Genomic DNA, 15,536 nt, shown 5'->3' on the forward strand with positions numbered 1-15,536 from the left:
AGGCAGGTAAGTGATATGAAAGACCTCAGCCTGAGACCCTGGAGAGCCGCTGCCGGCCTGAGTAGACAATACTGACTTCGAGGGGCCAAGGGTCTGATTCAGTATAAGGCAGCTTCATGTGTTCATGTGAAGGCCATTGGCCCTGGTCTCCAAAACACTAATCTGGCACACTCTCCGTCTGGTGGTATCCTTTTTCCCTTTTCATGGTCCGAAGCAATTATTTATCGGATTTGTTCTGCCTCCAGGGAGCCCCAGCATGTTGCAGAGGATTCTGGGTCCCCATTCTCGTTCGTGGGCGTCAAGAGCCGATCGCATCTGGGCTCGCCTTGCCCCATTTGAATGGAGAATGTGACCCAGGGCGCACCCACGCTTGCCTGCAGCTGCCTGTTGCCAGGAGAGATTGATAGTGGCAGGCGAGCTGTTTTTCAGGGGAGCTCGTCTGCCTTTTCTGTCTCGTCAGACTCCAGGGCTGCCGAAGACACGGCTTTTGAAAAATCAGCAGCCAAAGCGTTTGATCTCTCTGTTTCGTTTCTGTGCAGATGGTTTCTCATTAGACGCTGCTCCCACTTCTGTCCTGAAAAGGTCCCGCTTGACATGGCCAAGTACAAGCTAGTCCTGCTGAGGCACGGGGAAGGGGCCTGGAACAAGGAGAACCGCTTCTGCAGCTGGGTGGACCAGAAGCTGAGCGTCGATGGGGTGAAGGAGGCCCAGGCCTGCGGCAAGCACCTCAGGAACCTGGGCGTCAAGTTTGACCTCGTGTTCACGTCCATCCTCAGCCGCTCCATTCAGACTGCTTGGCTGGTGCTCGAGGAGATGGGGCAGGAGTGGGTCCCCACCGAGGCTTCCTGGAGGCTGAACGAGAGGCACTACGGGGCGCTGATCGGCCTCAACCGGGCGGAAATGGCTCTGAACCATGGGGAAGAGCAGGTGAAGAGGTGGCGGCGGAGCTACGACGTCACCCCGCCGCCCATCACGGAGTCCCATCCGTATTATCACGAGATCTACAACGACCGCCGGTATAAGCATTGTGACGTACCCTTGGAAAAACTCCCCAAGGCTGAAAGTTTAAAGGAAGTCCTTGACAGACTCCTTCCCTACTGGAATGAGAGGATAGCGCCGGAGGTAAAGAAAGGAAAAACGGTTCTCATCTCTGCTCACGGGAACAGCACGCGGGCTCTGCTGAAACATTTGGAAGGTAACATCGTCATATAAGGGTTTAAAAACCTAGTAAATGCAGTATAAACCTTGCCAGCAATTATACGTTCTCTTGATATGTTTGCCAGTGTGGTGTAGTGGTTAAGAAGGGTGGTTAGGAGCAGTGGACTCTAATCTGGAGAACCGGGTTTGATTCCCCGCTCCTACACATGAGGCCAGCTGGGTGACCTACGGCTAGTCACAGTTCTGTTAGAGCTCTCTCAGCCCCACCTACCTCATGAATCACATGAAGCTGCCTTATACTGAATCAGACCCTTGGTCCATCAAGGCCAGTATTGTCTACTCAGACTGGCAGCGGATCTCCAGTGACTCGGGGAAAGGTCTTTCACATCACCTACTACCAGATCCTTTAACTGGAGATGCTTGGGACTGAACCCAGGACCTTCTGTATACAAAGCAGAGGCTCCACCAATGAGCCACGGCCCCTCTGTGCAGGGTGTCTGTTGTGGGAAGGGGAAGGGAAGGTGATTGTAAGCCGGTTTGATTCTTCCTTAAGTGGTAGAGAAAATCGGTATATTAAAACCAACTCTTCTTCTTTGCATGCTAATTCAGAAACTGCAGCCTATTTTGGCAGGATGGGGGGCGGTGTTATCTTTCAGGTTATACCTACACTACAAATTTATACTGGGCTTTAACTGTCATGGCTTCCCATTTAGAATTGTTGTATAGAGAGACTGTCGTTTAGAAAGAGTGCTGTGAACTGAGCGTGTGAAGCTGCCTTATGCTGAGTCAGACCGTTGGACTGTCAAAGTCAGTCTTGTCTATTCGGGCTGGCAGCTGCTGTCCGAGGTCTCAGGTAGCGGTCTTTCATATCACCTACTACTCGAACCTTTCAGTGGGAGATGCTGAGGATTGCAGTTGGGACCTTCTGCACGCGAAGGAGATGGTCTGCCATTCAGCCACCGCCCCTCCCTTCCCTGTTAGAGATCCTTGAAGCAAATGTGGACAAATGCGTGCACAACTATCGGGTTTCTTGGAGAGAGACTATGGGGTCAGTTTTAAGGCTGTGGTATAGCTCTATTCCCTTAGAGAACGAGCAGTACTCTTCCTAAAACTTCAGGCTGCTCTGCAAGCTGGCAACCTGGGGGTGCTTGTGAACAACTTCTGCCGATCCTTTCCGTTCTCCTCTTTGCTCATCTTCCCAATAGGTCGGTGAAGTGGTTAGGCTGAGAGTGGTTAGGCATCTTGTGTACGGCCGCTGGCCGCTTGGTAAATGTCACCAACCTCCTGGAGACGATGCTTATCCTCTTCCCTCCGTACCACACTGGGCCCAGCTTGGCCCCTCTGTGTGTTTGTCCCATGTTGAGTTAGCATTCTGGAAGCTTTCCATTTGTCTTTGTCCAGGCTGTCTGCCCTTTGTTAGCTCCTTGTGGGAATGGCAGCCATCGAGTTGGAGCCAGAGGTGAGAGGTCCTTCCTCCAGATGAAATCAGCCAAAAAAATAGACTCTGTGCCAAGGGAATTTTTTCTCCTGTAGGTCAAACCTTCCCTTCCAAAAGGTCTCCAGGAAGATCCAGTCTAGCCTCCTGTATCCCAAATTCAGATTCCAGCTAAGGTATGAGCTGGCCTTTTCATTGTCTTCCACCGGGGAGATTCATTTGCTGGGTACTCAAGCAGTTTACCCGATGGGCGACACTTGGGAGCAATCGACTTCCCCCTTCCCACCTGTCTTCTGCCGATAGGAAAGAAAAACTTTTAAAACCTATGTTGAGTTCCTTAGGGTAGAGCAGGGCCCCCGCCAACGTGGCACGCGCCACATGTTTTTAGAAAGTGGGCCGGACCAGGTGGGGCTCTTGCCCAGCAAGGCTTCTGATTGGCCATTGGAGGTTTGATTGGCGTCACAGGTTTTTTTTTTTAAACTTCCTTAAACAATAGATTTAGAATTATGCTGCTCGAGATATATGAATCAAGGAGCTTCTAAGGGGGAAAGGAAAGGGGGAAAAAACGTTGCTTTGACAGCAGCTGCCACCGCAGCACAAGAATCTTCACTGTGTGACTGGAGGCAAGCCGTGGCAGCCATTTTGTGGCTGGCCCTGCCTCCTGCTTCAGCCATTTTGTGGCGGCCATTTTGTGGCTGCGCCCACCACACTGTGTCGGAATTCCTGCAGGCTCAAAAAAGGCTGGGGTCCGGACGAGAGCCGGCAGCCCTCTGGGCCCGTTGCTGGCATAAAGCCGTGCCGACCCTCTTGCTCACTAGCGTGGCGTAGTGGTTAAGAGCGGTGGACTCTAATCTGGAGAACGGGGTTTGATTCCCCGCTCCCCCACATGAAGCCAGCTAGGTGATCTCTTGAGCTAGTCACAGTTCTTTCTGAACTCTCTCAGCCCCACTGACCTCACAAGGTGTCTGTTGTGGGGAGAGGAAGGGAAGGCGATTGTAAGCCGGTTTGATTCTCCTTAAAAAGGTAGAGAAAATCGGCATATAAAAACCAACTCCTCTTCTTCATGTTATGGACTGTTTCTCGGCATTAGACAAAACTACTCCAGAGCACGGTGTGTGTGTGTGCGGAGTCTGGAATAGTTGCGTTGTTATTATTGTATTGCACACGCTAGAATTGCAGCATCTCATACCTGGATTTTGTCTTCTGTCCTTCTGGCCCCAAAAGGGTTGGTTGCCATTGTGTGCATGAGAGAGAGTTGTGTTCTCTTTGGGGTGGGGCTGTTATTGTCCTGGGTAACCGATCCGTAGCTCAAGGCAGAGTGTGTCACCCTGTACTTTGAAATTATTAACTCACACCTACGTTGGTGCAATATTTCCCAATAGCCAACCTACCTTTTCAATCGCCCAGCCAATCGGCAGATTCAGGGCCCTGCTTGGGACTGCCAGTTCCTCTGCGGAACGGGGGTGACCTCAATAATCATTTTAAGCCATTGCCAAAATTGGGCCAATGTCAGCCCTTGGCCCACAGAACCAGAAATCACCACAAAGTCGTATAGAGTCCAAACAGGTGGATTTTACTGATCAAATAGGCATACAGTGCAAACGAATAAAATGACAGCTATGAAAGGCTCACTAGCTGGGAGATATTATAAGGCAGGAAAGGCGGGAGATTACACGCAGGAATACAGTTTCCCAGGAGCTGAGTTCCCAGGCTTAGGCTTAGGCATGCGACCTTGGGGGGCAGACAATACAGCACAGAGACAGAGGCAATAACGATACCGAGATAGCAGCCTGACATTCTGCTCCCCTCAAGGCCCCCTCCCAGTTCGCAAGGGGGCTGGCCTGTTTGGGTAAGCAATGTGAAAGGCGTCAATGAGGTCGGGGGCGGAGACATCCCGTGCGCGCACCCATTCGTCATAGGCAGGGGGGAAATGTTTCCAACGAACTAGATACTGGAGAGTACCATGGTGAATACGGGAGTCAAGGATCTTGGAGACTTCGAAGTGTTCTTCCCCCCCCACCATGATGGGTTGCGCAGGCGGTGGGTCCGGATGCCACCGTGGAGAAGCAACATGGGGTTTGAGGAGGCTTATGTGGAAAACAGGATGCACACGCCTCAAAGATTTGGGGAGAGCCAGTTCCACTGTGACAGGGTTTATGACCCGAGTAATGGGGAAAGGGCCAATGAATTTGGCGCTGAGCTTATGGCACGGTTGGGTGGAACGGAGGTTTTTGGTGGAAAGGTAAACCAAAGCACCCACTTGCAGATCACCCCCGGGGGAGCGATGTTTGTCAGCTTGCGCTTTGTATTTACGTTTGGCCCGGTCGAGGTTGCTAACGAGCCAGGGCCAAGTGGTACGGAGGGCGTGTGCCCAGGAGGCAATGTCGGGGTTCCCCTCCCCCTCTACATCATCTGTAGGAACGATGGGACTGAAATCTTGTCCATACACAGCAAAAAACGGGCTAAAACCTGTGGATTGATGCATGGCATTATTGTAGGCATATTCTGCTAAAGGTAGCAGTTTCACCCAGTTATCCTGGTGGTAGTTAACATAACAACGCAAATAACATTCGAGTACAGCATTGACACGTTCAGTTTGACCATCGGTTTGAGGATGGTATGCACTAGACAATCCCTGTTCCACCCCCACCAACTTGAGGAAAGCTTTCCAAAACTTAGAAACGAAACCACTTCCGCGGTCACAAATTATTTTACGCGGAAACGAATGTAAACGAAATATATGCGTCACGAAGAGGCGGGCCAGTTTCTGAGCAGAGGGGATCCCTGCACATGGAATCAAATGTATTTGCTTAGAAAACAAATCAGTAACAACCCACAACACAGTTTTACCCCCACTGAGAGGGAGATCAGTCATGAAGTCCATAGCGATCACTTCCCAAGGTTTGCTGGGCGTTTCAAGAGGTTGTAGCAGTCCCGGGGGTTTGCCCTGCGATCGTTTCGCAGCGGCACAAACGGGACAGCTGCGGATGAAGGAGTCAATGTCGGAACGCATTCCCCCCCACCAGAACTGTCTGCGCAATAAGTGAAGGGTCTTCAGAAACCCAAAGTGCCCAGCTGTTTTGGCTCCATGAGCTAAATGTAAAACGTCCTTCCGGAGAGCTTTGGGTACATACAATTTTGAGTCTTTGTACCAGGACCCCCCTTGTTCCAAAACACCAGGAGGTAGGGTATGAGCGGAACGTTCTAAAAGGCACTGGTCCCGAAGGACAGTTAAAAAGGATTCGGAGATGGGGAGTTTGGAGGGAGCCCCCCCGTCGGTTCTGGAGATCTGAGAAATAGTTATAGGGCTAGTGCTTACGTGTGGCGGCGCGCAGACTGCAGGCGGCTGAGCGGTCGGAGGGGTAGGAGGGGCGGGAACTCCGGTCTGTTGCGGTGGCGGCTGGGCAGCCGGTTGGGCTGGCGGAGCTTGCGAGGTGTGTTGATGCTGGGATCGGGTTTGCACAGCCAGCATAGGTAGGGCCCCACGTTGCATAGGGGTGAACAGAGAGTTGGTGGGTCTTTCGAGTTTTACTGGATATTGTGGTAAACGGGAGAGGGCATCCGCGAGAACGTTCTGCTTCCCAGGGACGTGCTTCAGGGTGAAACGGAACTGAGCAAAGAACTCCGCCCACCGTTGTTGTTTCGCCGATAGCTTATGGGACCCCGTGAGGGCAGCTAGATTTTTGTGATCGGTCCAAACTTCAAAGGGTATTTTAGACCCTTCCAAGAATTGCCGCCATAAAGTCAGTGCATGATGAACTGCAGAGGCCTCTTTCTCCCAGATGGGCCAGTTTAATTGAGCGTGCGCAAATTTTTTTGAAAAGTAAGCGCAAGGGTGAAGAAGACCGTCCGGTCCTTGCTGGAGGAGAGCCCCTCCCATGGCTACATCGGAAGCATCGACTTGCACAATGAACATTTGATTTGGGTCTGGGTGCCGTAGCACCGGCTCCGAAGTGAAGAGGCGTTTGAGGGCCAGAAAGGCGGCTTGGCATTGCTCAGTCCATAGGATCTTTGCGGAGGGCAAGGCAGCCGAGCTTACTTTTCCTTTAGTTTTCAGCAGGTCCGTAATGGGTAGAGCCACTTGGGCGAAGTTAGGGATGAATCCCCGATAGAAGTTTGCAAATCCCAGAAATTGCTGTACTTGCTTACGGTTGGTGGGGGGAGTCCAATCGAGGACGGCTTGGACTTTGGCGGGGTCCATGCGAAGACCTTGGTGGGAGATGATGTATCCCAAAAACGTGAGTTTGCTTTGGTGAAATTCACACTTAGCTAGTTTAGCGAACAGTTGATGGTTACGCAGGCGTTGTAGAACTTCTCTGACCAGAGTCACATGCTCGTCCATAGTTTTCGAATAAATGAGAATGTCATCTAAGTAGACCACCACCCCACGATATAGAAGGTCATGTAGGATTTCATTGATGAGTTGCATGAAGACCCCCGGGGCCCCTTTTAATCCGAACGGCATTACAAGGAATTCATACATTCCGAAACAGCTAGAGAAGGCAGTGAGGTGTTCATCTCCTTCGCGGATACGGACTCGGTAGTAGGCTTCCACCAAGTCTAATTTAGAGAACACACGGCCTTCCTGTAATTGTCCCAAAATATCCGATATTAATGGGATAGGATAGGCGTTGGTCTGGGTAACCGCATTGAGCTTTCTGAAGTCAATGCACAGGCGAAGGTCGCCCTCTTTTTTCCGGACGAAAAACGCGGGGGCCGAGTTTGGGGCATTCGAAGGGCGAATGAACCCTCTGGCGAGGTTTTTGTCCAAAAAGTCCCGGAGGACAGTGCGCTCGGAAGCGCTCATAGGGTAAATCTTACTTTTGGTTAATGTGCAGTCCTTTACTACTTCAATCGCACAGTCTGAGGCCCGGTGGGGGGGTAAGGCATCACATTCCTTAAGGTCGAAGACATCTTCAAAGTCCCGGTATACAGCGGGTAGAGCCGGTGGTACTGGGGCAGTAGAGGTTAACGCTGGAACGGGCGGAAATGGCAGAGCAAAGTTTTGCCGATGCTGGTCGCAGGTGGGACTAGCGAAAGAAATAGTGTCTGTTTCCCAATCAATACTGGGACTATGTCCTTTAATCCAGTTAATTCCCAAGACCACTTCAAATCGGATAGGGGCTATAGTGAAGTCTATTTGTTCCCAGTGGGAACCAATTCCCATTGCCACCCCTATGGTGCGATGATCAACTGGACCCCCCTGGAATTGGCTCCCGTCCATTTGAGCAAATTGGACGGGGGCGGGTAAAGCCTCTGAGTCGGCTCTGAGGGCAGCAAACGTGGCTTCGCTTATGAGAGTGCGACAGCAACCGGAGTCAATTAGTGCTTTGACGGGGATTTGTGGACCTCCGTTAAGTTGTTGTAAAACTGCATCTACGTAGACGGTGGAGTCCACTTCTTTGATTTTGGTAGGAGCATTCGGTTTGATAGGAAGATCCTGAGAGGTCTGTGGAGATGCTCCATTCACCACAGACCGGAGCCGTTTTTTGACAAGTCGAGGGGAGATTCCAGGTTTAAGGCTGGAGAAATCCAAGGGTTTTCCTCATCCGAAGAGGGAAAGCTGTCCCCCAATGGGGCACTTGTAATCCGAGACCCGGCGGGGTCGTTGGAAGCAGGCAGGGAGGCTGGGTCCCCGGCATGGAGTGCAGAGGGTGTGGGCCTTCCCGGAGCTGCGCTGCGGGTGGCCGCGGTGCCTCTGCGTGGTGGACGACCTCGGGCGCGGGTTGTCGTGCTGGGACGAAATAATTCCTGGCGGCGTGGGCAAACGGCTGCAAAGTGGCCCATTTCTCCGCATGTAAGACAGGCACCCCTCTGAAATCGGACTTCACGTTCCTGGAGCGGACGTGGGGGATTTCGTGGGACGAGCAGTGGTGCCTTGGGTTGAGGCTTTTGGGTGCCCTTCTCCTTGTGCTTTTGACGGACGAGAGAAATAAAGCGGCGGCGGCTTTCCACTTCCTCGGCTAATAGGATCCAGCCTTCGAGGGTATCGGGATCGCCCCGCATGTAAGACCAGTTCAGAATGTCAGGATGCAAGGCTTCCCTGAAATGATGGATTAGGGTGGTCTCGGGCCAACCTACAATTTTACTTGCCAGTCGCTGAAATTCATCGGCAAATTCCCGAACTGTAGCAGAGCCTTGTTTTAATTGTAAAAGTTCCGTTTTGGCTCTTTCTCCCAGGAAGGGGTCCTCAAACCTCCTTCTCAGGGCAGTCATGAAGTTGTTGAGGGAACGAATCGCACGAGAGCGGGTGTCAAACTGGAGGACCATCCAGTCAGCCGCTTTGCCTGTCAGGAGGGAAGCTACGTACCGCACCCGGCTATCTTCCGTGGGGAAAAGTTGACCTTGTTCTCGCATATAACTGTCCACTTGATGCAAGAAACAAGGCAAAGTCTCAAGAGATCCGTCATACGTAGTCCTCAATTTGAGTTGCTTCCAAGGGCCGGGCGCGGGCTGACCCGGTTGCACGGGTGGTCCGGGCGGAGGAGCAACAGGAGCTCCAGGAGGCAAGGGTGGAGCAGGCACATTAGCAGGTGGTTGCACGGGTGGTTGGAGCGGAGGAGCAACAGGAGCTCCAGGAGGTAAGGGTGGAGCAGGCACATTAGCGGGTGGTTGTACGGGTACCGCCTGACCCGGTATCGGAACGGGCTGTCTCTGAGCTATCAGGGTTTGTTGTAATTGCCTGTTCTCGTGAAGCATAAGTTCCATTACTTCTTGGAGTTGATCCACACGGTCGGAGAGCTCCCGATTCTGGGCTCGTAAAAGATGAACCTCCTCACTTGGGCCCCCAGTAAGATGAGGCTTACTGGTTCGGAAGCTCGTGGCCCATTGAGAGCTATCCCCATATAAATCCTCGTCTTCAGACTCATCTGAGTCTCGACGTCGGTCAGCCAAACGGCGTGCGCGTTGGGTCGTACGCGACGGGACAAACGCCGGGGAAAAGGTGAGACCTGATAGTCCCAGTACATAGTCCTTGGGGCGCGTGTCCACGTTCGCCTGATTCCTTGCTGCAGCCGCCCTGGCTGCTTCCGCCGCCTCTCTCTCTCTTGCGACCCTAGCCGCTTCGGCGGCTTGCTGATCCGCAAGAACTTTGGCGTTCTCAAGTCTTAGGGCAGCCTCTGCCGTAATGCGCGGCAAAAGTTCTGTCTCGAGGAGCAAGAGTATGGGGTCAGGTTCCCCGCCCAGCAGAGGTTGTACGCGAACCGCCAGTGCGGATGCCTCGGCTCCAAACGTCGGGGTCAAAACTTGAGCCAAGGTGGCTACCGGGGTGTCCTTTGTACATTCCACAAGGAGAAGAGCGGTGCTAATAGCGACTCGCTTGGCCTCAGCCTGGCAGCTGGCCGCATCCGGGATCAGGGAAAAACCCTCCGGTGGGGCTCCCGCCATGGTAGAAAGAGTTTGTCGAGAAATAAGATTATCCAGAAGTCCAGTTAATATTTGTAAATCCTCAGTCGCCAATCGGGCATCGTCCAGTAATTGATCCAAGTCCTGAAGATCTAAACGAGCATCAGTATCCTCCGATGTTAACATCCAGAGACGTCCTGTAAGAGATTGCCACTGCGCGTGTACCAGTCCCCTCAAGCGGCAAACCTCTCGGTTCGTCCGGAAAAGTTCAGCAATTAAGTCTTGTAACAGAGTAGGGTCCTCTGAGAAGGGCTCCAGGGTAGTAGATCACCTGGAGAGCTGCACAGCTCCCATCCAAGTGGCAGGCGAACCCCCCTGGGTTCCAGCCTGGCTAGGAGAACGGTGAAGATGAGTTAGCTGTCATAATGTCAGCCCTTGGCCCACAGAACCAGAAATCACCACAAAGTCGTATAGAGTCCAAACAGGTGGATTTTACTGATCAAATAGGCATACAGTGCAAACGAATAAAATGACAGCTATGAAAGGCTCACTAGCTGGGAGATATTATAAGGCAGGAAAGGCGGGAGATTACACGCAGGAATACAGTTTCCCAGGAGCTGAGTTCCCAGGCTTAGGCTTAGGCATGCGACCTTGGGGGGCAGACAATACAGCACAGAGACAGAGGCAATAACGATACCGAGATAGCAGCCTGACAGCCAAGCCTTTGAAAACAAAAAACACAGAGAAGCTTCCATAAATTAAACTGGCGCTTCTCTGGTTATTCTTTCACTTCTTGCCCAAGCGAGACGTTCTGTTCTCTTGTTAGGCATAAGCATAGGTCGCAAACGGAGTCAACTGGGGTTTGTTCCAGTTTTTGGTTTGGCTATCTAAGAGGAGTTGATATTGGGGTGATTGGTTTGGGATAATTGGGGTAATTGGTTCAAAAGAGAAAGTGCCAACTCATAGAATCATAGAGTTGGAAGGGACCACCAGGGTCATCTAGTCCAACCCCCTGCACAATGCAGGGATTTCACAACTATGTCCCCCACACAGTGACCCCTACTCCATGCCCAGAAGATGGCCAAGATGCTCTCCCTCTCATGAACTGCCTAAGGTCATAGAATCAGCATTGCTGACACATGGCCATCTAGCCTCTGCTTAAAAACCTCCAGGGAAGGAGAGCTCACCACCTCCTGAGGAAGCCTGTTCCACTGAGGAACCGCTCTAATTGTTAGAAAGTTCTTCCTAATGTCTAGACGGAAACTCTTGATTTAATTTCAACCCGTTGGTTCTGGTCCGACCTTTTGGGCAACAGAAAACAACTCAGTACCATCCTCCATATGACAGCCCTTCAAGTACCTTCAAGTACCAAAGCAGGACGACAGTTGAACATCAAGAAGACAAAAGCAATGACTACAGAAGAATTACTCAACTTTAAGGGTGACAGTGAGGAAATTGAAATTGTTCAAGACTTTCTGTTCCTTGGCTCCATCATCATGGGCATACATGTGCCCATGTTTTAACTGTGCAACTCTGCTACAGTAACCAATAGATCAATAATATTCCCGATACAGGTAGAGTATCCCATATCCGGACTGATCCAAAAACCAGACTCTTCGAGCCGGTATGCAGGCAGATCCATGCTGCCTGCTTTCAATGTTTCCTCTCGCCTAAAAAAAAATTAAATACAGTGTGCCCTGCATTGTAAGTGGGGGCTGATAGCCTGCCTTTGTTAGTTAGTTTGTTGTTGCTTTTGTTTAACAGCTGATACAGGTATTCCTGTGCTTTCTGATGGTTCAGTGTACACAAAATTATTAAAAATATTGTTGAAAATTGCATTCAGGCTCTGTGTATGTAGTGTATATAAAACGTAAGTGAATTTTTGTCCCATCCCCAAGATATCTCATTATGTATATGCAAGAATTCCAAAATATTCCAATATACAGAAAGATCCGAAATACGGACCACTTCTGGTCCCAAGCAGTCCGGATAAGGGATACTCAGACCTGTAGAAGGCCGCCATGTTGGTTTTACTCGTTTTAATGAGCCAGTCCCTTGAACCACCCTCCTTTGAAAATGGGGTGTAGAATATTCCTTGGCCCTCTAACCAATGAGGATTGTTGGTCAGGGAAGTCATGATGGTCAAACATGGTTCATTTTGGAGTGCAGACACAGACTGAAGTACGACTCAGCTTAGACTGATGAATTGGGACTGCAATGCAACCGGATACAGAAATGCAAAGAAAGGTCAACTGGTTTATATTACAAAACCTACGAAGTAACCAAACGCTGGCCTTAGCTGACATTCATGTTGTGTGCCAACATGTCATTCGTTTGTAGAAGGTGTCTCACCATTTGCTTAAACTGAGGAGACGGTCATCTCTGGACTCTTTTTTCAATGTCCAGATTTCCCCCCTATTTCTTAAAGCAAATCCAATCCTTGTTATCTCAGCATGAGAATCCCCAGGAGTTGTACCATCTGTTCAGTACTTTGCTTACAGTGGGGAGTGCTGGTTTAAGGAGGGAAGGGTGCTTGTATTTAACAGGCTCCTCTGCTCTGTGTTCTGAATACAGGAAATAAACTGCCTTGGCAAGAACACCCAAATTTCTCATAAAAGTATCTTCCCTGCCCCCCTTTTACCACCATCTTGATTTGCACTGTACAATCCTAGAGGCCCCGTTTTCATGGATGCTCCGTCCTATTGGGGTGACAAAGGGATTTGGTTTATTTTAAAAGATTCTTAAGTGGTCCTTGGCCTCTAATGAGTAATGGAAGAAGAAGAGTTGGTTTTTATATGCTGACTTTCTCTACCACTTAAGGGAGACTCAAACAGGCTTACAATCACCTTCCCTTCCCCTCTCCACAACAGATACCCTGTGAGGTGGGTGAGGCTGAGAGAGTGTGACTAGTCCAAGGTCACCGAGCTGGCTTCATGTGTAGGAGTGGGGTAACAAATCCAGTTCGCCAGATTAGCCTCCGCCGCTGATGTGGAGGAGTGGGGGAATCAAACCCTGTTCTCCAGATCAGAATCCACCGCTCCAAACCACCACTCAACCACTACACCATGCTGGCTCTCTGGAAAGGGTTGTCTTTATCCCACCCACCCCCCGCCCAGTCTTAATATACCGCAGATTGGCAGGTGGGCAAATGAACCAGTTGATTTGTTTGCAAAGCTTTTTAAAAAAAAGTTATCTGAAAGAGTTGCAATGGGTGGAGAGCTTTAAACTAGGGTAGGGCTTGCATATGGAAGCATCTGCCAGCGTGAGTTAAAATCGTGCAAATCAATAAAGAGCTTTAAATAGCTGTACCCTGAGGCATCTGCTGGTGTGAATTAAGGGCTTCATTTTGTTCGTCCTTTTTTTTTGCTCTCATCCAGGGCTTGCTTATTCAGAAGCAAGTCCTCTTGGTTTCAGCGGGCCTTATTCCTAAGTTGGCCCAGGAGTTTGGTTGTACAGTGAGCCTTCCAGGGTGTTCTCCAGCTCCCCTTCCTGGTGTGATAACTTGGTGACAAACGGACCTCCTTTTGTTCTGAGAAGGCAAAATGTCTCCTCGGTTGCTGGCATGTTTTGGTCTCGGGATGGGAAGCTGTTTCAAAGCTTCATCAGCGGTCGCTGATAAAATTCTGGTCATTTCTGTCGCATTCAGATGGACGGGTTGAAATTAGATCAAAAGAGTTTCCATCTAGACATTAGGAAGAACTTTCTAACAGAGCGGTTCCTTAGTGGAACAGGCTTCCTCGGGAGGTGGTGAGCTCTCCTTCCCTGGAGGTTTTCAAGCAGAGGCTAGATGGCCATGTGTCAGCAATGCTGATTCTATGACCTTAGGCAGTTCACGAGAGGGAGGGCATCTTGGCCATCTTCTGGGCATAGAGTAGGGGTCACATGGATATGTTGGGTTTGGAGGAAGCAGCAATATATTGGAGGTCCCTGCATACTTTGCCATTTCTTGCTTTGAGTGGATTTCACAGATAATTTAACTCCCAGCCTGTGTACTCCCCCCCACCATTGTGTAGTAGGGATGTAATTGGGAAAATATAAGATGCTTGGGGGAGGAAGGCAAAGGAAGCAGACTACTGGAAGGGAGAAAGAAAACAGCAACCTGGAGAGGCTGGGAGAAGAAAGTGTGGATGGGCAGCTAGGCAAGCAAACCCAGAGGGGAGGAAGGGGGGAAAAACCCTCAAGTATGTGAGGAGAAGCAAGCCAGACAGTATGTATGTGTGCGTCACAGATGAAAGGAAGTATTTCTTCACAACGCATAGTTAAATTGTGGAACTCCCTGCCCCAGGATGTGGTGATGGCCGCCAACTTGGAAGGCTTGAAGAGGGGAGTGGACATGTTCATGGAGGGATAGGGCTATCCATGGCTACTGGTCAAAATGGATACTAGTCATGATGCATTCTCTCCAGGATCAGAGGAGCATGCCTGTTATATTAGGTGTTGTGGGACACAGGCAGCATAATGCTGCTGCAGTTGTCTTGTTTGGGGGCTTCCTAGAGGCACCTGGTTGGCCACTGTGTGAACAGACTGCTGGACTTGATGGGCCTTGGTCAGAGCCAGCATGGCTTTTTTATGTATTGGAAGTCTGGGAAACATCCTTATTGGGGGGTGTTTTGTGGTAGCCTTACACCCACCCTGATTTTGACTTAAATCTTCACCCTTTCCTTCTCTGTAGGCATCTCTGATGAAGCCATTGTCAACGTCACCCTTCCCACCGGCGTTCCGGTTCTCCTTGAGCTTGACGAGGATCTGCGCCCTCTCGGCCCACACCAGTTTCTGGGTGACCAAGAAGCCATCCAAGCTGCCATCAAGAAAGTGGAGGATCAAGGGAAAGCCAAGCCGGTGGAGAAATAAAGACAATTTTTTTTCCAATGCACGCGCTCCCATCTGTTGCCATATGCGGTAATAGATGATGCTTGGTGATTGCACTATGCCAACTTTGTTTAATTCTAAGTGCTCAGTAAGTGGTAGAAAATGGTGGCTAGGTGTTAACACTTCTTCCTCCTTGGAGCCTTGAAGTCAAATTCTAGTCTTAACCGAAAGTGAATTCACTAGATTGCAGCTAGGGCAATGGAAGATCATTGCATAACCTTCCCAAACCCCGTGTATACAGGTTGGAATTAAATGTTATGTGCTATTCCATGATTCTCTTGTAGATCCACCTTCCTCTTTACAGTTTGAACTGGGAAGCTGGGTGGAGGGAGAGAACTTCTTGGCTATTTCTGTACGTGCCTCATTGTCAGTAAATTCCCGTTCTCCCCACCCGCTTCTGTTATCTCACTATCTTTTCCCTTGCAGAGTAAAAATCAGGGGACAAAATCCATTTGCTCATAGGGGATGGATTAAATGTGTATTCCTTCTGTTTTTTTTTCTTTATGAGCCTGTCCTTCCTTCAGCAGGCACAGGGCAAAGCCAAGGGCGGCTTTCCACACATTTGGGACAGAATGCCAGGAAGCCATTTTCCGCCAGCGTGCCAGCAGTTCTCCTCCAACGTGAAGTCACCACCCTTTGAGTTTAAATCTGCAGCAGCTGCAGCCTTGAAAACTTGGGTGAACCTTTTCTTTGTGGAATTTGCCTGCTGATGTCTGCGTGTAAAGTCTCT

The 15,536-nt window shown here is 50.3% G+C and overlaps 1 protein-coding gene across 1 annotated transcript; it reads left to right on the plus strand.

The window, feature by feature from the left end:
- The first annotated feature begins 580 nt into the window (after positions 1–580).
- Positions 581–14,793, plus strand: BPGM (bisphosphoglycerate mutase). The gene is made up of 2 exons (XM_056847411.1): positions 581–1,195; positions 14,610–14,793. Exons 1-2 carry the CDS (start codon positions 595–597, stop codon positions 14,786–14,788), a joined length of 780 nt encoding a protein of 259 aa, XP_056703389.1. The 5' UTR covers positions 581–594; the 3' UTR covers positions 14,789–14,793.
- The last annotated feature ends 743 nt before the right edge of the window (positions 14,794–15,536 follow it).

This window comes from Euleptes europaea, chromosome 3 (assembly GCF_029931775.1).
Source record: "Euleptes europaea isolate rEulEur1 chromosome 3, rEulEur1.hap1, whole genome shotgun sequence".
Lineage (NCBI taxonomy): Eukaryota > Metazoa > Chordata > Lepidosauria > Squamata > Sphaerodactylidae > Euleptes > Euleptes europaea.

Coding starts and splice junctions, on each gene's coding strand:
- BPGM (XM_056847411.1), top strand. CDS start 595: ATGGCCAAGTACAAGCTAGTCCTGCTGAGGCACGGGGAAGGGGCCTGG. Junction 1,196..14,609: donor TCTGCTGAAACATTTGGAAG/GTAACATCGTCA, acceptor CCTTCTCTGTAG/GCATCTCTGATGAAGCCATT.